The following is a 24182-nucleotide window of genomic DNA, read 5'->3' as shown; positions in this document are numbered from 1 at the left end:
AAGTCACAATGTTTTGTAAATAAACTTCTGACCGCTATGACATCAGTAGATATCAGAGCTTCGTTCACGAGTTCAAATGAGGAACGAAGAGGATTTGGGGCATCTGATCTACTAAACATCTGATCTACTAAACATCTGATCTACTAAACATCTGATCTACTAAACATCTGATCTACTAAACATCTACAGCACTCTTGGAAGGACGATCATTCAGTCAGATTCGTGAGCTGGAACTAACTGCTGTAGAAGATAATGAACACACAGAGAAACAGGAGTGTGTACGACCCTCTACCAAACTGACCGTCTCCTCAGCCACACTTACACAGCGCTGAAGCCTTTAACCTCCAGCCAGGATTTGACCGCCTCTGGTGTGGAGTCGTAGCTGATGTTGGCAGTGGGCAGAGTGGAGCCGCGTGGTGGAGCCTGGAACTTCTTCTGAGCGCTGCGGCCGAGGGTGAGCCTGTGCACCAGCTCGTCCTGGACCTCCTCCATGTTGGACTTGCGGCCTGCTGAGCCACAAGAAGTTTAAAGAGATGACGTTACTAGAATGGAGGTTTAAATCTACAGTCAGTTCAGTACACACAGTATATTCTCATTTAAGGTGTTGGGCCACCAGAAGAGCCTTGGTGAAGCTACACGTCTCTAGAGCTGTACTCGGGCAATGAACGTTTGCTTATTTGGTGTTTTGATGATGGTGTTGGAAATCTAGCACCTCAGTGAAAAATCTCCTGCAGGTCTTCATGACTTTGTATTGATTTGCAGTGACTGTTCCCTCTAAGTAGGCGTGTGGCCCTAACCCTAACCCTAACCCTAACCCTAGCCCTAGCCCTAACCCTAGCCCTAACCCTAACCCTAACCCTAACCCTAACCCTTCGGTGTGTCACTCATCTGCTATTATTCTGATCACAGAATTATTCAGCATGCGTACGATTAGCCGGTGTCACGCTGTGTTCTTTCTGCTCTCTCATAGTGATGCTGCCGTTGTCACTGGAGGTGCTGCTGCTCTGGCGGCTGACGTTGGACGGCGAGTTCCCATGATGCTCTACGGGAGCAGGTGCGCTGGGAGGCAGGGAGTAAGTGGGAAGCGCAGGAGCTGGAGGAAGGGGAGTGGGAGCTGGAGGGATGGATGACGTTCCGGGTTTGGGCACGTAGTCCGTTTTCTGCTTCTGGAGAACGATGGAAAAAAAAAAAGCAGATTGTCAGATTTAACCTGCTGAACGTCTTCGGTTCAGTTATTTTCTATTAAAAATAACTAAGCACACATCGAGTGTAGAAATGATTGTTCTATGTATACAGCTCTATCTATTTAACCTCAGATTACACTCCAATAATCATCTGTGTGGTCCATTTGTGCACTCGTAATGTTATTACCTCATTTAATTCACCCAGCAATTGCTTGTGGAGGGAAAAAAATAATAGATAAATAAATAAATAAATAAGATGAAGGCTGTGACTGATTTTAAACAACACAGCAAAATCACTGCAAAATAACAGCACACTCGTTCTACTGCTCGGGGAAACACACGCTTTAGCATCAGTACAGACTAAAGCTGAAGGTCTTTTATACTAAAATGGGGGAAAGGACACTTGTTGATCACAAGAATACAAACACTTGGGATATATATATATATATATATATACAGATATTTAGCCAAACTCACTGTTTCTTGCTAGTGCTATGTCAAGAATCCTATAGTGTAGGAAGTGCAAACAGATTTTATTTAACCGAACACAGGAAACACACTGAAGAAGGAAATCTAAATGATTAGATTAGTGTAAAGGGGAGAGTATTTAGGTAGAAGCACGCTGCACACGCTCACACAATCATCCTGCCCCTACCTTAAACAGCTCAAACTCCTTCTTTGGCATCATTAGCTTTCAGTTGAATAAACGTGTGAAGAAAAGGTGAATTTTAAAAAAGTGATCCAAAAGAAGCAGAAGCAAAAACAGATACACAACTTACACCGTCATATGCAAGTGTCACGAAATGTCTAACATGTTAATGGCCACTAAATCATCAAGGCTTTTATGAGTCAAAGTTCTTTTACATGTTATACATAAAAACAAACAAAAAAAAAACATTTATACATTCAAAAAAGAAAAACAAAAAGAAAATACTCCACCTACTGGTGAAGTGATGGTACTAATAAACTAAGTCATGTGTCGGTTTCTAGTGATCATGGCTGGACTGCTGATTAGACAAGAACAAGTACAAGTACAGAGTCAGACTCAAGGCTGAAAACAGTCTGCATCTTTCCTTCAGTCCTAATCAGCCATGAGCGAATCACCTCGTGTCCTCTATCCAAACCTGACCGTTCCCCTGAGTGAGTACAGATGGTTTATTTTCTATTAATTGTTATCCAGCTAACATTTTGTGTAAGGGTTATGGGGTAGAGAACCATTTTCAACCTTAAAAGTGGTCACACTCAGTAAGCTTATTATTAATAAGCTATATTATAAATACTTATACAAACTACTGTTCTCCCCAATGTGGTTCACCAGCCAGCTGTGTGCTAGCATACAGCACTGAGCTACCAGTGATAAGGGGGAAGGCTCTCTCATGCCTCCTCTAAAACAAGGGACTCCAATGACCCCTTTTCCACCAGAAAGAACCGGGTGCTGGTTCAGAGTGCTGGTTCGAAGTTGGTTCCACTGGCGAGCCTTTTAAGAACCGGTTTGCCTTTCCATGGGCTAGAGAGCCATTACAGAGCCAAGTCTTACGTCACTGTATACAACGTTATACAGCAACGTTATACAGCATCGTTAGCACAGCAGCAGCAAATACAAACACAACAACAATGGCGGATGTTGCTTTACTGTTAATGCTCATGGCTTTGTGAACTTTCATTGGCATCCAAATGCGGCGAATCCTGATTTAAAATGATTTAAAAATGGCGCTAATGACGTTCTCCTTTGTCTTGATGGTCACATTAACCCCGCCCCCAGCCCCTGATGCAAGCGCTAGACCAGCAACGTTTTGGTGCTACTTCAGAGCTAAGCTTTGGGTGTTAAAAAAAGAAAGAACTGATTTTAAATTAGGCTCCGAACCAGCACTCGAACTGCCTGAATTATCACATACAAAGGACAGCGTTATTGTATCTGCCCTCTTGAGCACGATTGGCTAGTCACTGTGATTGATGGGAGAGAGAGAGAATATGCTCCTCCCTCCCGCAGAGCATAGCTTTGTTCTTTGGCCACTGACTCGACGTCTCGTCTATCGTTCAGTCGTTTATTCGAACTCACCTGGATGGTATGGCTGTAAATTGGCTCTCCCCGTCCGTTTACATCCACAGCCTTGGTGATCTCAAGGATGTTGTTTGGCACGTATCCTGCAACTCCAGTTCCGTTTCGCACCTTCCACCACTGTTTCCTGTCATCCAGAACCTATCAATCAAAAACAGTTAGGCAACTGAGAACCTTCTGCTGTCACTACATGATACAGTTCTATATAAACGGCTCAGTACGATGATGAAGTAAGCTGCACTCGTAGGAGACTTGATCCATAAACACGTACAAGCAACTGGCTTCTATTTTGTCCCATTCGTGTATTAGATATATTACTAGGATCATGATGCAGTGTATACTTTCAACAAAAAAAAAAAAAACACATGAGATATAACGGTGTACCTCCACCACCTCATCCTTCACCACCGACAGCTCTGTGCTGTTCCTGGCCACAAAGTCATACTTTGATTTGGCAAAACTTCTTGGCTGGTCATCTTGGCTTCTTGGCCTGCCATAGGCATCAGAGTTACTGAATTAAGAAAATGAATAAGAATGAATTAAAATACATTACACACAAAGAGCATGGAAATATTCCAACATAAAATGATCTAAAATGAAAGATGCATAATTATTTTTTTTTTTACTGATACACTCGCAGCATAAAACATATTAGCTGTCTTTCATTGGCATGAAACTAGACACGAAACTACAGTATTTACCACGTGAACATTTAAAGTCACTGTAAGCACTTTTATTCCATGATGAACATTAAGATCGCTTACAACAGCTTTAAACTGGTGATGTAATGTGATGTAATTCAAATGTATATGACAAACATTACTACATTACTGACTGATACAGCCATGGAGAAGTGTCTAAAAGTTTGGGACAGAAAAATAGAAACCAGACTTAAATAGATGGAGTAAAAGTGGAATTGAGCATTCAAAATATTCCCAATATTCCCAATAATATGATACTGAACAAAGCTTGGAGAGAAAGCAGACACCCAGAAGAAAGGAGAGGAACAAGAACCCAAAAGCATTGCACAGTAAAGACAGTTCTCCAGAGCCTGCTGGCAGTCACATGAGAGTTACCGATCTACGTGCTGGCTGAAAGCCTGTTTAAACGCAGCCACCGCCGCGTGTGTATCCGGGAGGTACATGTGATCGTAGGCGGTGGTGGTGGTAAAGCCGTACCCGTCTGCAGAGGAGAACTCCGGCACGTTGGACTGCTGCTGAAGGGAACAAAATAAAAAACACACAGAAACGAGTTTTACGTACGTTGTCGTGAAATTTACGACGGCATTATTCGACTTCTTGGTGATATTCATAAAGCTTACATGCACTAAACTTCACAGCTCTGTTACTGTAGACAGTGACCTTGTACACAGGCCATAGTGCTTCCTACCTCTGGTCTGTGGAGGTCAGCATGAGCCAGGCTCTCAGCCAGCTGAGTCAGGCCTTGCTCTCGGCTCACCAGCAGCGGAGGCTCCCAGCCGTCCCGGAACCGCAGGGTGTGAGGAGGGAAGTAATGATCCTTAGGCCACTCCAGTCTAGAGAACCATGCAGCAAAACGGCAGTGTTTGGAAACACAAAGACAGATACAGTAGGGTCCAAAAGTCTGAGACTGAATAAAGACAGATTTTTTTGTTCCCAGTCTTCAACAATCTAACATCCCTAAAGTACTATTTACATCTGCCCTAAACATTACAACTGTAATTTCCATAGTTTTTAATTTGTTCTACTGACCAACTAAATCCTCCAAGCTTCTTATTCCATTAAACATGTTAAATTTGAGAAGATTTGTTGTCTTTTAACAAATATTCGGTCTCCTCCAACAGCCGATTCTTTCCACTATACAGAACTTTTAAGATGAATAAACATACGCGACGCTGCACTGGCCATGTGCACAAGTCAAGGCCATTTCGTCCGGTTCAAGAGGCAAATTTATTCCTATGGAACCTTCAATCGAACTTCCAAACAGATCCATCTTAATCTGCTCGATTGAGGTGTTTACATCTTTTCAATCCAATTAACACAACGGAGCACTAACAGATTATTGAAATGCATGCAAGTGGAACAGAAGCCTTTATTTTGTCACATCTACATCACAGCACAGGGAGATTCTTTCTTCACATGAGATGTGATCTGGGGTGTGATCTCACATGATACAGCACCACTGGAGCAGAGAGGGGTAAGGGCCTTGCTTAAGGGCCCAACAGTAATGGCTTGTAAGTGCCGGAGCTTAAAACCAGATCCTCCAATCGACAACTCAGAGCCTTAACTGCTGGAGCCACCACTGCTCCGTACTGAGTGCATAATAAATAAATAAAAACTATACATAATAGCTATAACGTGTAAAGACTTTACTGTCCAACCCCGGGCTGCAGAAACGTCTCTTAAGCTTAAGAGTTAAAATGAGAAATAAAAAAGTCAGTCCCTTCAGGATCGCACGATTTTGTGATAGCAGAAATGAACACAGAGTCAAGCAATTTTGAAATATTTGTGCAGGTTGTTCTCAGATTTTGTAACACCAAAAAAATAAATAAATAAATAAATAAATAAAGCATCTTTGGCCAACAATCATGAAAAAAAAATATTGTAAAGTCATTGTATGAAAACGTCCTTGTTAATGTTATAGAACAATGAATAGCAGGCAGTATATTAAATCCAACTGAAATGAAATTTTATCTGTTAATAAAAGTGTGTAGTCTGGACTAATGGAGTACTAATGGAGTACTAATGGAGTACTAATGGAGTACTAATGGAGTACATTCCACTTATATCCTAATATGTACGCATTATGCTGTGGCTCGGCTGTTATGTAATATAAAGAAGTCATTACCTGCATTTAGTCCAGCCGTCTCCCAGCGTGACCCACAGGTGGCGCTCTTCAGCAGTTCCTGCAGAGTGTAGGAACTCGACAGCATCTCTGGTGAGGAGGGGAACCACTACGCTTTTAGCCAGGTCAACACCTCCTGATGTATGAACCACCTAACGCAGGGGACATACTGTACTCAGTGAGACGCACAGCATCCTCACACCAAACACTGCCTTTTATTCATGCAAGATCGCGTCACCTTTTACTTCCTGTACTCGTTATCTGAACATGGAACACGTGCACTTTTCCCCACCTTCTGTCTCCCAGTATAACAAGCTGCATGCTGCTAATTCAGTCCTTACTGATTTGAGTCACTTCCTGGAAAATGTCCAACTTACCATTTTGAGTGGATTAAACAGGAAATGAACCAGATCCTCAGCGCTTGGGTTCTGAATGTGGGTTTTCAGCATTGCCTGGTGTAGAAAAACAACATTATCAACTCTAATATAATTTCATTTCCTACCATTTCCAGTTCGGACTAATCCACAGAGATGACAGGTGGGAACAAGAGACAGTTAGGACACAAACACCGTCCTGTATCATATCCTAACTGTCTCTTGTTCCTAACTGTCATCTCTGTGGATTAGGATAATATTCACAGGAAAATAAATCTAATCCTAGAATCTGTTTCTATTTGTATGTGTGTGTGTTTGGTCGTCCATCTGATTATGCAGAACGTATGATGATTAAGATGCTCACCAGCAAGTTGAAGGCGTGTTTAAACTTCTGAAAGCAGTCAACAAACTCGTCCTGTCCTGGCGGCTTTGCTCGGAGCGTCAGCACTCCCTCTGAAAGACACGAGAACGAGCCTCGAGTCACAAACTAATAACGATCTTATATCTTAAATCTTATTCTAATATAAGCATGTTATACAATACTATTGATTATTATCTGATTGTCTAATTAAACCTCTGGCCTAGGCGCATATCAGTAAATGTCTTTCCTTAATAATAATTAAAAAAATCAGAATAAATCGATACGCACCTCCTGGTCCCTTCTTTTTACTCTTTTTTGATTTCTTTCTCTTGGAAAGTTCGTTAAAAGCCTCCGCAGCTTTCTGAAGTTTGGTGACAAAGTGCTCGATGTCATCCAGAATGTGGTTCAGGATTTGCTACAAAAAAAAAAAAAAGAAACAAACAAAAACAAATCTTTGATCGATTTGTTGATTCAGTGACTAAAGTGAAATCCCTGCTGTATATTGATGTAGCTATACAGCTCCTGTTCACATGCAGGTTTATCTTCATACATGATCCCCAGACCTTTCTGTGATCATCTCCGTCTTGCAGGAGATCAGCGTGTACAGATCTCGCACTGGGCTTTGAAAACTAATAAGTTACGTGTCTCAACACTCGATTCAATTTGGCTCGACTCTAAAGACGGGAAAGCCGGAGCAGTCGATTATGTATGAAACCTAATTATAAAGCAACACGCTAGACCTCTCTTCACTGATCCATGTATGTCTATTTACTTTATTTATTAAGGACTGATGTAGAAAGACTGCAAATGTGTACGTCAGAGACTCTGTTATAAAATGTAACTACACAGTCACTATCATGGGCCACCTTGGATTTTTTTCGAGTAAAGTATCTCCAATAAAATAAAGAAAGGGCTGGAAGCTTCTTATAGCTGCTTAGAAAGAAAGAAATAAAAAATAAAATAAAACAAAAATGAGAATCAGACCCCGTGGCTAAGTATTACCCGAGAAATTGAACTAATGTACAATGAAAATAAGCTTAAAGATTGAATGAGAATTATGTGCATTAACATTTTCTCCCGGCTGAAAAAATAACTAAACCCAGCAAAACTTTGGCCTTGTCAAGAAAAGTTGAGTCAGACGATAACGGTCCCACTGCTCAAAAAATACATTTATACCTGGATGTAATTACCACACACACACACACACACACCCACACACACACTGGTCAGGAGAACAGAACAGAAAGCATGATCAAGTCAAGACAGAGAGTTAAGTCTAGAAAAAAGAAAAAAGAATAAAAAGTAAGCTGAAGCTGAAGGGGGGGGGGGTGCTGAGGAACAGCTCTGACTCCAGATTAAAGGTAAAATATTAAGAACACTAAATTACTGTAGCTGTAAAATGAAGGAGGGAAAAATTGGTTTATGTGAAGAAAGGAAAGAGTCTGAGCACGGAGATGGTGTATCTCTGTATCTCCATGATATTTACCACGTCTCTGTCTATTCGCACTGCAGTCATCTCCGGAGAGTCTTCCTGTTCCCTGTATGGCCTTTGGGTATCATCTAAACACACACACACACACGCACACACACGCACACACACACACACACACACACAGAGGAAGTGAATAAGTGCTAGCTTGATCGCTGAATTCTAAAAATTAGCATGTCTGCTGAGCTCACAGTTCTGATGTCCACTGGCCGTGTGTGGCCAAGCTGCCGCTCTGCTGTTCATAGCCCCCTGATTGACAGCTGCTGGAGGAACGGGGGCGGGACCACCAGGAGGAGGTGGAATAGTCCCATCGCTCTTCCGGATCATTCTAACAGAGACATGGAGATACAGTTTCTGTACTTGATGGACATTCTAAGTCACTTTATGTCATGTTATGAGCACATTCACATTCATGAGCAGCTAAGTGATGTGGAGCTCAGCGCCGCTATTGAGACCAGCTTCAAACGCTCACACGGTTAAATTTAGTGCTCAAGCGCTGCTTTAGAAACAGTACACAATGTAAAATGTCACAGACATTGATTTTCTTTCCTCTTTCCTCTCACACTGGATTAATTGTGACTGTATCTACTCCAGAAGAGCTTGTTGTAGAGAAATTACTAGCATTAATATCTGCCAGATGGTAAGCTGTGATTCCTTCTGAGAACATCTCTGTGACGATGCTAAAGATGCACTTTAATAACAGGCAGTGAGAACTAATGTAGGAAAACCACAGAAGTCATGTGAAATCAGCCTTACTTAAGAACCTCTGGCCGCTTTTTGGCCTTCCCGCCCTTGTGGTCGTTGATGGCACTCTCAATATCTGCTTGGATCAAATTTGCCTGAGGGAAAGACGTCAAAAAAAAAAACGAGAACATGAAGAAGAAGAAGATGTGAGACTCAGGAAGACCTGGTAGTTCATACAGATAAGGTTCCAGTTTAATGAGCAGTATTTTTTTTTTTACTGTATGGTTAACATTTATGTAGCTGAAATAATAATAATAATAATAATAATAATAATAATAATAATTAACCCTTGTATGTTGTTCAGGTCTGTGGGACCCATATTCATAAAAATCAATAATTTTGAAAAACTTTGCTTCCTTGTAAATTTGTTGATTTTTTCCACTCATAACTTGATTAAATTTGATTCTTTTTTAAATTTGATTCTTTTTTTTATTACATTTTATTAAAAAACAACAAAAAACGAGTAGCACTTTAATTAAAAAATGTGATGTAATAAAGGTAAAGGGCAAATATTAACCATATATGCTGTTTATATTGCTTGTAATTGGGATGAAGTAAACATCTGTAGAGTATTTTAACATCAAATTTTTGATTGTGTTGAATTAAAAACCCAAAAATGCAGCGTGTCACCAGACCCACCAACACTGACTGAGTAACAAAAATACGACCAACATACAAGGGTTAATACTACTACTACTACTACTACTACTACTACTACTACTACTACTAATAATAATAATAATAATAATAATAATAATAACAACATGGACAGATTCACAATGTTCATGGTGCATCTCGTATCAGTGTATTGTATATATTTGGTATCATCATGCTGTCATGATGTCCAATCAAATCATCTCCATTCACTTGATAACGGCATGTGATTACAATTCAGAAATATGAGGATGAGTCACATGAAAACCTTCAGTTGCTTAGGTTTCGTTATTTATAGCAAATACGGGTCACAAAGGTTTAGCATTTGTCAAACAAAACAAAAAAAAACCAAAACATTTTATACAGGGTTCAAAGAATTGAATAGATTTTTTCCATTTAAATTGTTTTCAGCTTTTCGTCTGATTAGATTTATTCCCCCGCGTTTTAATTACGTCTATTCGTTCTTATTTTTCATTTAGTTTAGTTACATGCAGCTGGAGTACGCTGGGTTTTAGTTTCACGCTGTATACAATTGTACACGTTACGAATAAAACCTTGAATCTTGACTCACTATATAACTCTATTGGGGGAGTAAAGTGAACTATTTATGTTGTAAGGTTGATGATTATTTCTCCTGCCTTGTGGATGTTCACTATTTATATGACGGGATGTTTAATGCGGTGCTAGAAGTCAGGAAAAATGTCAGGAACACACAAGCATCGTTACACCAAAAGAGGTTAAACGATACTGCCGTGTCATCAGAACCTCACACATCAGAGCAGACAAGTTATACTGTATATTATGGAAGAAATAATGTGAAACAGCATCACAAAATGAAAGGCGCACAAATATTCAGCCCAGGTGTGTGTGTGTGTGTGTGTGTGTGTTAGGGGTGTTAACCAGTACACTGGACAATACAGAGAGAAAGATCTAGATAAAAGCCAAAAAAAAAAAGAACTAAAAATCATCCAGTACATAAGATGTTTGTGTGCTTGTCACCTTGATGTCATCACACTGGAAGAGGTGCAGGTCTGGTTTGCCCTGTCCTGACTCCTTACACACCAGAGCCAGGATGGAGTCGTAGTTGCAGGAGTTCATGATGGCCTGGCAGTGCTGCACCGTGCCCAGAGGGAAGTGTTCCAGCTCGTTCTTAAAAGAAAAAACATTAATTCGATGCTTTTCTCGCACAGCTGAGTACCGTGACAACGGACTCCTGCCCCCTGTCCGACCTGCACCGACTAGCGGTTAAATACTCAGTTAATTTAAAGGTGTTGTTGATTTGGAAAGCTCTACATGCTTCTGCACCGAGCTGCATCTCTGAGCTGAAATCTCGTCTTTGCCCCATTTTCCGCTGAAGAAACTTATAATCTTCTACTCAGAGGCTCTGAACAGTTCCGTGCTCTCGGAGGAGGTATAAAAGGTGACTGATTCGTTTCTGTTGCTGCCCCATGACTGTTTTTAAAGTTATCCAGTAAAACAGACTCCAATCTGAAATCCAATCTCAAAGCAGATTTAATCTCTGAGCCATTTGAATCATGGGAAGGTCTCGTCATCTAACCGTGTCTTTGTCTCCATGCTTTATTTAATCTATTTCCTTTCTTAAACGTGGCGTTTTAATTTGATTTTATTCTGTCTGCATCCTCTACAGAATTGATTTGACTCCGCAGCACTTTGGTGGACGCTATCAAGACCTCAGGCAACATCTAAAACAACCAGGTGGTGCACATGCGCAGAACTCTCTGTTTTCTACTTAATAAAACTGATCCGTAGCTCTTTAGGTGTGTTTCAGCTGCTCTCAGACCGACGACGCTGCCGTCACACGTTCGTTTCTCTCCGCACACATGCATGATCTGTTCCACCGCTACTCTCTGTTAAACATGCAGAAATAGTTCATGCAGATTTTATTAACGAGTTCAGAGACCAGACACCGAACTACGAGCTCGCTCTGGACATTTGTCCAAGTTGTACAACAAAGTACAAACAGAAACTTTCACTTCTGAAAGTTCAGAATTTTTTTTTTCTCAATGGCATGAATACAATCACACATTCATTCATTCATTCATTCATCTTCTACCGCTTATCCGAACTACCTCGGGTCACGGGGAGCCTGTGCCTATCTCAGGCGTCATCGGGCATCAAGGCAGGATACACCCTGGACGGAGTGCCAACCCATCGCAGGGCACACACACACACTCTCATTCACTCACGCACGCACTCACACACTACGGACAATTTTCCAGAGATGCCAATCAACCTACCATGCATGTCTTTGGACCGGGGGAGGAAACCGGAGTACCCGGAGGAAACCCCCGAGGCACGGGGAGAACATACAAACTCCACACACACAAGGTGGAGGCGGGAATCGAACCCCCAACCCTGGAGGTGTGAAGCGAACGTGCTAACCACTAAGTCACCGTGTCCCCTCCTGTTAACCAGGTCCTGGTTATTTTAAACCCAAATGTTACTAGATGCTTAGCAACAGAGACACAATCAGAAACCGAACAGAGATTCTGTGCCTCATATCATGTGAAAACCAGGAAGAAGCAAAAGAAGCATCAGACAGAAAAAGCTTGAACCTCACAGACCTGTGCGCTGTAGCGAGAAGGAAATCTGAGACGCTGGAAAATAAAACTTAAAATGACCAAAAAAAGATGATACAGCTAGGAAAAGTTACAATAACCGCTCAAGTACAGACCAGCGGACCTGAACATTTGCCCTCAGTGATGTGAAAACATGAGATTATTAAGAACCAGGATTCATTGTTAACCCTGTGTAAAGTATGAGCAGTGTGAAACCTCAAACAACAATAAACCCAGGATTGTGTTTATCCACTCTCAGGGACTTACAATCACTCAGGGAACTCGTGTGAAAAGCCATAACGTAAGTCAGCATTTTCTCACTTTTATGTCTGCATCGATGAGGTTCACTGCCTTGTCATCCACCTGCAGCAGCATCTCCTGCGTCCACACCTTCCCTTTAGCATCCAGCAAACGCAGCTTCCGGATGCCGTCATCGATGGTGAGCATGGCGTCCTTACGGTCCATGATGAACGTGGTCAGGTGCTGAAATGTGTGGGGTTTTTTTTTTATTCAACTGAGATTGAATTTCGAAAAAAATAAACGAGCCTGAGATTATGAATAAAAACGATGGGTGTTTACTGAGGCAGGTTTTTACCTCGACGAGGTACTGCGACGTGTCGGTCATGCTGCTGTTCAGACTGTTTTTACTGTAGCTCTTTCTTTGCTCTAAGAAGTCAAGGAGACAGAGTGTGAGGGAAAATATACAGCACCATGAATCAAATATCCATTAAAAAAAACTAGCACTTAATAGACACTTCGAAATACAACACATCGGGCTGAGAGTCTCAAAACACAAAGAGGTAGAAAGGAATAAACCACAACTAGGGCATGCTGTTACAGGGAAACAGTCAGCGCCAGTACAGCACAACGTCCTCTTATACCACAGCAAATATCCAACGTGAACGTCTTTCATTTATTAAAGAAATACATTTTTATCCAATTATAGTTACGTTTAATGATGTGGAAAATCCACAAGGCAAGAACATTATTGGGAGAAACACTCGCGTCGCTCTTCTCTCTTTTAGAAATGAATACTATAAAAATACATGCAGCTTGTGATGTCACTGAAAAAACGTGAAACCTCACACGTGTCTCACTGAAGGGAAAACCCTGGAGAAAATGTTACAAAAAATGTTGAGTATTATAAGAAAATGGCTTCATCAATAATCTGAATCTGGTCATGTTGCACATCTGATGTAGCTGTTGCTATAGAAATGATCTTACAACAAGTGTATTAATACATTCATAGACAATTACTCAACACCATCCGACCAATCAGAGTCAAGCAATCAACAGAGTTGTGGTATACAAATATGAAACAAAATCCACTGAACAAACTTTAAATCTGGTCTCGGTGATGTTATACAAGGCTCCTACAGGTAGAGGAGTAGAGCTGAAGACCATATACACACGTGTGTGCTTGTGTACAGGAGGTAGTTTAAACAGAAGGAAGGAAGACAGGAAGACAGGAAGGAAGGAAGGAAGGAAGGCAGGAAGCTAAAAAGGGAGGGAGGGTGAGAGAAGAAAGAAAGAAAGAAAGAAAGAAAGAAAGAAAGAAAGAAAGAAAGAAAGAAAGAAAGAAAGAAAGAAAGAAAGAAAGAAAGAAAGAAAGAAAGAAAGAAAGAAAGAGAAAGAAAAAGAGATTTCTTCAAAAGGATTAAGTCCTTAAAATAGTGCAGCCTGGAACTAAATTAGCACAGCAGTACAGAAAACAGAACACAACACTCTGAGATAAACAACTGCTGAAAATCATCTACAAACTGAAACCAAACTTTTTACACACACACACACACACACACACACACACACACACACACACACTACTGTGCACTACCTTTCTTTTTATGTTTAGCTGAAGAGCGTAGAAAGTAAAGCCCATCTGTCCCTGGGAGCATGACCAGGAGGAAAAAAGTATCAATGGAGAAATGAACAAATGAAAATGAACAAAAACAAAGTCAACATCGCAGAGGTTTGGACAAAAACCTTAAATGAAGAATTAAATGAAGAAATGAGAGAGAGAGAGAGAGAGAGAGAGAGAGAGAGAGAGAGAGAGAGAGAGAGAGAGAGAGAGAGAGAGAGAGAGAGAGAGAGAGAGAGAGAGAGAGAGAGACCATACAGCTGTGGCTCTTTACTGTAAAGGAAAAAAAAAGACTTGTTATGTCACAACTCTATGGATGACGTGATTGAGTCATCTAACACGTATCCGGGGTTTGGGTAACACTTATGCATGTGTTTAGGGTTCAGCATGAAAATAAAATCATCCGAGGGATAGACTGTGTTACCTAACAAAAAAAGGCATGTCACACTGGCTTCAACCTCATATCACAAAAGCACACACACACACACACACACACACACACACACACACACACACACACACACACACACACAGGAAAGAAACAGCTTGTTCATAGGACGCAGCGTCCTCGTGCTGTATGAGCTGCTGAGAGACAGATAAGGACAGAGTACGGAGGAGTGACGGAGGAAAGCAGGGATTACAGAGAAGAGATTTCAGATGAAGGAGAGCTGCAGTGCACTGAGCAAACAGCAGATGGAGACGACACGTTTGCCTCAGAAACGCTGCTGCGTTATTACATTAATGTTGATGATGCATTTACTGCCACTGTAGCAGCTCATTTACTCATGTGGATGTAAAGAACACAAGACGCACCGTAGATTGCCTTCGCACTGGATTTGCTGGGGTCAAGTACTGGGAGCTCCGGTGACTGAGACTGGTGACCACTGTGGGGAAACAAGCACAACACACACACAAGTCTGTAGGATCAGTATAATGAGAATGCTAATTAACTCTGTGTGTGTTATATTATCTCACGCTGCACCGTTCAGAGAGCTGAAGGAGTGTGAATATAAGAACAGGTGTGTGTCAGGTGGATTCAGGTGTCATGTTCGCTAAATAATCGACCGGACACATGATATTCTTTGATTGTGTGTAATTCTCACGCTAATTGAGGGAGAAATAAATAATGCAGTGTTGGTGCAAGTGTGCATCAGGAATTGCTGCAGTTAAATAACAAGAACGACAAAATGATGGTGGCTCCAGCACCAAATGGTGGCAGCCAGAAAAGCTGATTTAACTGCGTTAACATGTTGTTTGGATAATGCTGTTGTACTGCAGTATTAACCTAACGGTTAGTGTACTTGTTATGGAATGGGTTTTGTGTGTGTGTGTGTGTGTGTGTGTGTGTGTGTGTGTGTGGGAACTGACAGGTAGTAGTGGGTGATATGACCAAAAACATTCTTGGTTCTCAAAAGACATTTCTATGCTACACAATTTGTACAATAATAATAATAATAATAATAATAATAATAATAATAATAATAAACAGTAGGTTTGTATTTTTAAATATATTTAAAAGAAGCAACACAATATTATTTGCACCAAACCTACTGTTTATTAGGGTTCAAGCACGAAGCGCTGTAAACCTATTGTTTTTGTTAGGATTTTTATTATTATTATTATTATTATTATTATTATTATTATTATTATTATTCCGCCCTAGAAACGGTCGTGCAGCCCAAACCGTAAGGCCTAGAGAGCTCAAACTTGGTCAGATGGTAGTACTGGTCACAGTTACTCAGAGCCAAAATCTCAGCGGAATCGGACAATCTGGGGCGCCTCAGCGCCCCAAAACGTGTTTGTGCCCATAGGTCCAAAAACCCAATTTTGTGCTGACTCGTAAGGCAAAGTCTCAGAATCAGAATGGTCTTTATTGCCAAGTATGTTTTCATACTTCGTTTTGCTTCGCACGAGGATTGTAGACTCACCGATATGACTTTGTTTATTTGTCACTTTGTGTATGTGAAAATCCTTTAAGTCCTTAAACTCCCTAAAGGCCTTAAACGCTTGAACCCGGGAAGTGCTGCTTGCAGCTTTAATTATTATTATTGTTATTATTATTATTATTATTATTATTATTATTATTATTATTATTATTATTTTCAAATAGTTCATAGCTTTCTATTATAATAAATAAATAAATAAATAAATAAATAAATACATTTTTAAAAAATGGTTCAGTGATTAAAAAGTTTAGACATTAAAAACTTTCCTTTAATTGCTTTTCATTTTGGTCAAAATATTGCAAAGATATTTTGGACCAGTTTGTAAAATTCGTGCACACTCAGAGGTAGTGTGAAATGTTTATTTTATTAAAAGTAATTCCGCCCGTTCCACCATAGTGCCGATTCGCATGCTAGCGTTAGCTGTTCGATTTTTAATAATGAGATTGTTTCAGCCATAGAAACGAGTTACCTCAGAGAACCAGATTAAAACAGTGACGTGACGGATCTGGTTGGTTGCGTTTTATTATCAGCACCGCCCCCAGGTGAACCTGTGCGTCACGTGGGTGTGATCAGTGGGAGGGAAGATTGGGAAGATTGTTCATGTTTTTACTGCGCCAGCATCTGAGGAACTTAAAATAACCAGCTGATCCTTTAAGCACATTGAGACTTTAAGGCAGATGTTATGTGAGGATGGAAGGTGCAGGCTGTAGGGAACAGTAACAATGTCTGGAACAGTTTGGCAACATCTGACATTCAGGCTCACTTACTTCAGCTGGGAGTTACTGAAGTTTCCCATGGGGTACGTAGGAGCAGCGTAGCCGTTCATCTTGAACTTCGCAGAAGGGGATCAGCAACTACGGCAGCGGATAAAGAAATTTCGTTAAATACAATTCGGTTTCATTTAATCCAGCCACAGATTTTGGTAAGATTAAGTTCAGGGGTTTGATCTGATCCATAAAATGCCTCAAATGAAGAAGATATCAAGCTCTAGAGTAAAGAAATATAAAAACATGTTTAACAAATTATAAAAACAATTAGTTCAAATATGACTTGATGCACACCACTAAAAATACCAAGCACCCTAATCCTTCTGTATCAGTTTCTCTTTCTTTTCACCATCACAGTGGATGTTTTATTAAAAAAAGAAATAAACCATGTAAGGAGTGAGGAGTTCCTGGAGCTGCTATCTAATCTATTATGGTGTGTTATAAAAAGATAAGAATGATTAGATTTAATCAGAGATGGAAAATGCTGACCATCCAGTCACTAGTATGTGACCACTATAAAGTAGCTCTATCACAGGAAAGGTCACAGGTCACTTAATCCAGCTGAACAAACACACGTGTGACGAATGCATCTGAACCACTCGCATCATTTCCTCATCAGCTACTAATCTACATGCTTATCTGCTTAATATATTACTCTCTATGAGAAAAGAACACTAGGGTCAGATTCCGGGTGCGAGATAAACCCCGGGGTCGAGAAAAGAAACTATTCCAGGTCGCACATGTACACGCTTTCCTTCGCACACAGACGGACAGAACATCACCATCTGTTTATGGTCATTAGAAGAAGTCAGGGTGTGCTGTAAATATAATACTGCGATGTGCTGATGGTTACAGTTTATTAGAGAACAAGATGTCCACATGTTCCTCTCGATCGAAACCGATCTAAGTTCAAAAACGTCGTCGTCATCGGTAAAGTTTCATATTATTGGTTGCCACGGTAACAACGTTTATCAGCGGGTGGAGCAACTGGCACTGCAAATCAGTAATCTTGAGTGAAGCAGTGTTTATCTGCATCATATCATACGATCACGTGCTCTCTACTGAAGTCACTCACGTCCAGTTGTAGTCGTTGCTCCAAGTCGTTCCATATTTCCATAAACTTTTCTCGACTTTAGATGCGGGCTTGTAGCAGCGAAGATCTTTCCCATTGTAGAGAATTTACTGCATGACTGGGGCGTCATGCTCTAATGTTAAATAAACATCAAAACATAAATCATAACGACTTCACCTTCACTGTAGCAACGAGAGCGGATTATCGGTTGAATTACAGAAGATGCTCCAGACCATGTCAGTGTTTCAAATACTTTCTGACCAAAAAAATGCTGCATTATAGAACTAGATTTGTAAAGTTTGTCGTGACAAACTTTGATGTTGGCTTTGACAAGGCAAGTATTCGCAAAAAGGCCGGTGCTTTTTGGAGGCGAGTAGACATAAGGGTCAGTGTTACTTTTGGAGGCAAGTGGACAGAAAGATAGGGCGACAAAACATTTGGAGGCAAGTGGAGATGAGCATGTGAGGTCATCAGAATACCCGCCAGGAAGTGCCCCCATTGTGCTGAGTGTTTTGATACATCACATGCCCATGTTGTGCAAATTTTTTTATTTTCACGTGACATCACGTGGCGTCACGTGACGTCATCAGAATACATGTGAGGAAGTTCCCCTCATTGTTGTGAGTGTTTTGATATGTCACATGTCCATGTTGTAAAAAGTTTTTTGATTTTGCATATTTTGGGGGCGGGGCTGCGGCACAACCGAAAGGCCAGTCGGTACACCGATTTAAACCTTTGTTCAGAGTCTCACCCTAAAGGAGCTGGTCGAGTTCCTCGAAACGGGATATATTTTAGTTTATAATGGGAGTCTATGGGAAAAAAGGCCAATTTGAGACCCGTTACCGGAAGTACTGGTACTCAGATCGCTTAGAAAAGTAATAGCAACAAACTTCAGAGCAGGGTCTACAACATATCCGAATTTGGTGCATGTGGCTCGAAAGCCCTAGGAGGAGTTACTCTTGATAAATTTTTGTCTAAGCTTAAATATGAAAACAGAATGTTGGCTTCTACAAAGCGACATAATAAACTAACCATCATAATCTAATCGAATCTAAAATTAGAATCATCATGGAATTTAACATTCTAATGTCTTTCTAATGAACATGTACAGTACAGTAGCTTCACTCTAAAGCAGTGTCTCTGTATAAATAAGGTGAAGCAGGATTAATCTAGTCTCTAGATTAGACCAGGAAGCTGAAGCGAGGTGACGTCTAATCGCTGCCTGTATCCAGGTCAGGAAGATCAGCTTAGACGAGATGTCCACAGCTACAGCTTTAATATGGTGGCCTGAGCCACAGAGCTGCAGTACCATAGGGACCAGACAGTACTGTACACGATGGCTAATTATAACATGAAGGAATCAGGGTCAGATCCTGTCAAACCCCCGGGATATAAAACGTCCTTCCTGAAGCAGGGACGACGTGACAGAGTGATGTATGGTGAAGAGTGAAACAGAACATCTGAGAAAATCTTCACTTTACACCAATAATCCCACCAATAGATAGTGATGACCTCTGAACTTATATCATATATAACTTACTGCGTATATAAAAAGGAGTTTCTTGTACTAGTCAACACATGAAGTAGTGTACAAGCCCTTTACATGACCTCAGGCTGACTCTACGTCTGTATTTATTTAATCATTAGTTTTCATTCTTCTTCCAACGCTGCTTTTGTTCTCCTGAAACAGACACAGAATCATTTTGTTCTGCTGCTGTCTTTTATATCGAAAGGTAATGACCTACAGTGGGATTGTTTGCAGAAGTGTTAGAGCAGGTACACAATACTAAAGGAGGAACCTAGAAAGGTGAATATAATCAGCTCAGTGTGCCTGTCTAAATATGGCCCGTGTCATTAACGCCCACTTTCGGGGATCTTGACGTTGACTTTAACTGAAGTGGCCATTAGGCCTGAGTCTATTGTGTTCAGAGCTGATTAGCAGACGTGATTCAATCTGACACAGCTACACGCTGGCAGCACTAAACCTCACAACATAAAAACCCTGTAACCTCGTTCATGATTCACATGTAAAGAGCACTTTCCTGACAGCTCTAGAACAAAAGCAAAACTATACCTGCACTTTAATCATATACAAGCTTGCAATCTCTGTCTCGGTCTCTCTCTTTCTGCCCGTCTCTCTCTCTCTCTCTCTCCCAGTCTCTCTCTTTCTGCCCGTCTCTCTCTCTCTCTCTCCCCGTCTCTCTCTTTCTGCCCGTCTCTCTCTCTCTCTCTGTCTCTCTCTCTCTCTCTCTCTCTGCCCGTCTCTCTCTCTCTCTCTCTCTCTCTCTCTGCCCGTCTCTCTCTCTCTCTGCCCGTCTCTCTCTCTCTCTCTCTGCCCGTCTCTCTCTCTCTCTGCCCGTCTCTCTCTCTCTCTGCCCGTCTCTCTCTCTCTCTCTCTCTCTCTGCCGTCTCTCTCTCTCTCTCTCTCTCTCTCTCTCTCTCTCTCTCTCTCTCTCTCTCTCTCTGCCCGTCTCTCTCTCTCTCTCTGCCCATCTCTCTTTCTGCCCGTCTCTCTCTCTCTCTCTCTGCCCGTCTCTCTCTCTCTCTCTCTCTCTCTCTGCCCGTCTCTCTCTCTCTGCCCGTCTCTCTCTCTCTGCCCGTCTCTCTCTCTCTCTGCCCGTCTCTCTCTCTCTCTCTCCCCGTCTCTCTCTGTCTCTCTCTCTCTCTCTCTCTGCCGTCTCTCTCTCTCTGCCGTCTCTCTCGCTCTCTCTCTCTGCCGTCTCTCTCGCTCTCTCTCTGCCTGTCTCTCTCTCTGCCCGTCTCTCTCTCTCTCTCTCTCTCTCTCTCTGCCGTCTCTCTCTCTCTCTCTCTCTCTCTCTCTCTGCCCGTCTCTCTCTCTCTCTCTCTGCCCATCTCTCTTTCTGCCCGTCTCTCTCTCTCTCTCCGCCCGTCTCTCTCTCTCTCTCTCTGCCCATCTCTCTCTCTCTGCCCGTCTCTCTCTCTCTGCCCGTCTCTCTCTCTCTCTGCCCGTCTCTCTCTCTCTCTCTCTCTCTCTCTCTCTCTCTCTCTCTCTCTCTCTCTCTCTCTCTCTCTCTGCCCGTCTCTCTCTCTCTCTCTCTGCCCGTCTCTCTCTCTCTCTGCCCGTCTCTCTCTCTCTCTCTCTGCCCGTCTCTCTCTCTCTCTCTCTCTCTCTCTCTCTGCCAGTCTCTCTCTCTGACAGTCTCTCTCACTGACCCTCTCTCTCACTGCCCGTCTCTCTCTCTCTCTCTCTCTCTCTCTCTCTCTCTCTGTCGTCTCTCTCTCTCTCTCTCTGCCGTCTCTCTCTCTCTCTCTCTCTGCCCGTCTCTCTCTCTCTCTCTCTCTCTCTCTCTCTCTCTCTCTCTCTGCCCGTCTCTCTCTCTCTCTCTCTGCCCGTCTCTCTCTCTCTCTCTCTCACTGCCCGTCTCTCTCTCTCTCTCTCTCTCTCTCACTGCCCCTCTCTCTCTCTCTCTTTTTCTCTCACTGCCCGTCTCTTACTCTCTCTCTCTCTCTCTCTCTCTCTCTCTCTCTCTCTCTCTCTCTCTCTCTCTCACTGCCCGTCTCTCTCTCTCTCGCTCCCCTTCTCTCTCTCTCTCGCTGCCCGTCTCTCTCTCTCTCGCTGCCTGTCTCTTACTCTCTCTCTCTCTCTCTCTCTCTCTCTCTCTCTCTCTCTGCTCGTCTCTCTCTCTCACTGCCCGTCTCTCTCTCTCACTGCCCGTCTCTCTCTCTCTCGCTGCCCGTCTCTCTCTCTCTCGCTGCCCGTCTCTCTCTCTCGCTGCCCGTCTCTCTCTCTCTCGCTGCCCGTCTCTCTCTCTCTCGCTGCCCGTCTCTCTCTCTCTCGCTGCCCGTCTCTCTCTCTCGCTGCCCGTCTCTTACTCTCTCTCTCTCTCTCTCTCTCTCTCACTGCCCGTCTCTCTCTCTCTCTGCCCGTCTCTCTCTCTCTCTCTGCCCGTCTCTCTCTCTCACTGCCCGTCTCTCTCTCTCTCTCACTGCCCGTCTCTCTCTCTCTCTCACTGCCCGTCTCTCTCTCTCTCTCACTGCCCGTCTCTCTCTCTCTCTCACTGCCGTCTCTCTCTCTCTCACTGCCCGTCTCTCTCTCTCTCACTGCCCGTCTCTCTCTCTGCCCGTCTCTCTCTCTCTCACTGCCCGTCTCTCTCTCTCATTGCCCGTCTCTCTCTCTCACTGCCCGTCTCTCTCTCTCACTGCCCGTCTCTCTCTCTCTCACTGCCCGTCTCTCTCTCTCTCACTGCCCGTCTCTCTCTCTCTCACTGCCCGTCTCTCTCTCTCTCACTGCCCGTCTCTCTCTCACTGCCCGTCTCTCTCTCTCACTCTCTCTTGCAATCAGAATACACAATATAAAACTCCACTATAAATACAGGTTGTAACGTCACATTAACATTTGCATCCCTTTGTTAAAATGAGTTTTTACACTGTATGTTACTGTATTTACACAAGCTTGTTCATTTGCCTTGCAGCTGTAACTCTCGTCATGCTAGAAGTCCTGCTGTTAAAGAACGTTAATCAACAGCTTTTGACCTGTCGGGAAAAACAACAGATTTGGAAATTCAACAGTATTGTCGCAGGGACTCGAATAGCAAATACGCTACGTAATTTAAACCTAGTAATAAATGTGTTGTCATTTAACCTAAAAATAAAAAATCATAATAATTTTCCATACACAGGGGAAGTAGACGCTTCCATAACTGTCCACAAACATATTGAAATCAATCTCGTGGCTGGATCAGAAAGCTGTTCACAAGGTCACGCTGGACTTTAACAGGAAACAAATATAATAAATAATTAAATAAATAAAAAAACTGTGATCACTAGCAAGCTGCTGTGGTACAAGATGAATATAAAACATTTCAATTCAAGCTTCAAGAGATATATAATCAACTTGGGGGGGTAACAGTAGCTCTGGTTGGTGTCAGGTCCCAGTGTTGATTATTTCCCTATAACAGCATGTCCTGAAGTGTTTTATTACTAACTACTCATTTGTTCTTTCCTTTGTAACATCACTGTTCTGCTCCTATATTATGTGTTGTAAAGAGTGCTGCTATTTTTGGATGAATGGATTCTGACCTACATCAAAGTAGCATTTACATTAGTTTCCAGTCCAGGTCATGGCTCTGTTACTCGTTTTAAACTGAAACCAATCTGATGAAACTGTAAGCGAAAATGAACAGGCATTGTATTTAGTACTGCTTAATATGAAATGTACAGAACATTTAAAAACAAATATATGATTCAGTAAGAAACTACTACAAGGAAGATACCAAGTTATTTAGTCACCGATCAACTTTTTTTTTGAAGCAAGTGAAAACAGTTCCTGAAAGATAAAGAGTCTGATGTCAAAGGAAGTGTGTGTCTGGATAATGTAATAGAGGGTGAGAGCCGTGCAGGACCTCCCATCAGTGTGAGTTAATCAGGACAAGTCTCAGAAAGCGAGAGGGTGAGAATAAAAAAAGAAAAGAAAGAAGGAGTATTAATAAGCAGGGAAGCCACTTTGGGCTTGACAACTGCTCCGTACAGCATTGTACAGTCTCTGTGATTACTTTTCCCATGGCTATGCTTTTCTCTTGCTCTGATCTCTTTCCTTGAGCTCTCACTAAATCCAGAAGTCTCCCAATCCCCAGTCTCACCCTCACATGACCCCATGCTGCAGATCTTCCAGAAAAACCCAGCAGATAGACAGATAGATAGATGGATAGAGACAGACAGACAGACAGACAGATAGATAGATGGATAGAGACAGACAGACAGACAGATAGATGGATAGAGACAGATAGATGGATAGAGACAGACAGACAGATAGATAGATAGACAGACAGACAGATGGATAGAGACAGACAGACAGACAGACAGATAGATAGACAGACAGACAGACAGACAGACAGACAGACAGATAGATGGATAGAGACAGCCAGACAGACAGATAGATAGACAGACAGACAGATAGATGGATAGAGACCGACAGACAGATAGATAGACAGACAGACAGACAGACAGACAGACAGACAGATAGATGGATAGAGACAGCCAGACAGACAGATAGATAGACAGACAGACAGATAGATAGAGACAGACAGACAGACAGACAGACAGACAGATGGATAGAGACAGACAGACAGACAGACAGACAGATAGAGAGATAGATAGACAGACAGACAGACAGACAGACAGATAGATGGATAGAGACAGACAGACAGATAGATAAATAGACAGACAGACAGATAGATGGATAGAGACAGCCAGACAGACAGATAGATAGACAGATAGACAGATATATAGATAGACAGACAGACAGACAGATA

The 24182-nt window shown here is 42.1% G+C and overlaps 1 protein-coding gene across 4 annotated transcripts in view; it reads right to left on the bottom strand.

Moving 5' to 3' along the window:
* eps8a (epidermal growth factor receptor pathway substrate 8a) overlaps positions 1-24182 on the bottom strand; it is a 63598-nt gene that overhangs the window by 4471 nt on the left and 34945 nt on the right. For 2 of the 4 annotated variants that reach the window (XM_060889837.1, XM_060889838.1), the window contains exons 2-19: positions 16839-16925; positions 14939-15009; positions 12863-12933; positions 12589-12750; positions 10688-10837; positions 9047-9129; positions 8482-8618; positions 8288-8361; positions 7090-7216; positions 6805-6893; positions 6444-6518; positions 6070-6218; positions 4633-4777; positions 4422-4459; positions 3628-3754; positions 3244-3384; positions 929-1166; positions 323-509 (exon numbers count right to left, since the gene is read on the bottom strand). In XM_060889837.1, coding sequence (XP_060745820.1) covers positions 323-509; positions 929-1166; positions 3244-3384; positions 3628-3754; positions 4422-4459; positions 4633-4777; positions 6070-6218; positions 6444-6518; positions 6805-6893; positions 7090-7216; positions 8288-8361; positions 8482-8618; positions 9047-9129; positions 10688-10837; positions 12589-12750; positions 12863-12933; positions 14939-15009; positions 16839-16897 — 2123 coding nt within the window. In that variant the 5' untranslated portion in view covers positions 16898-16925. The remainder of the gene's footprint in view (positions 1-322; positions 510-928; positions 1167-3243; positions 3385-3627; positions 3755-4421; positions 4460-4632; positions 4778-6069; positions 6219-6443; positions 6519-6804; positions 6894-7089; positions 7217-8287; positions 8362-8481; positions 8619-9046; positions 9130-10687; positions 10838-12588; positions 12751-12862; positions 12934-14938; positions 15010-16838; positions 16926-24182) is intronic. The other 2 variants (XM_060889840.1, XM_060889839.1) reach the window with 2 other exon arrangements.

Source organism: Tachysurus vachellii, chromosome 16 (genome assembly GCF_030014155.1).
Source record: "Tachysurus vachellii isolate PV-2020 chromosome 16, HZAU_Pvac_v1, whole genome shotgun sequence".
NCBI lineage: Eukaryota > Metazoa > Chordata > Actinopteri > Siluriformes > Bagridae > Tachysurus > Tachysurus vachellii.
The sequence above is the reverse complement of the archived record's forward strand: the minus strand, read 5'-3'. Positions and strand labels throughout refer to the sequence as shown.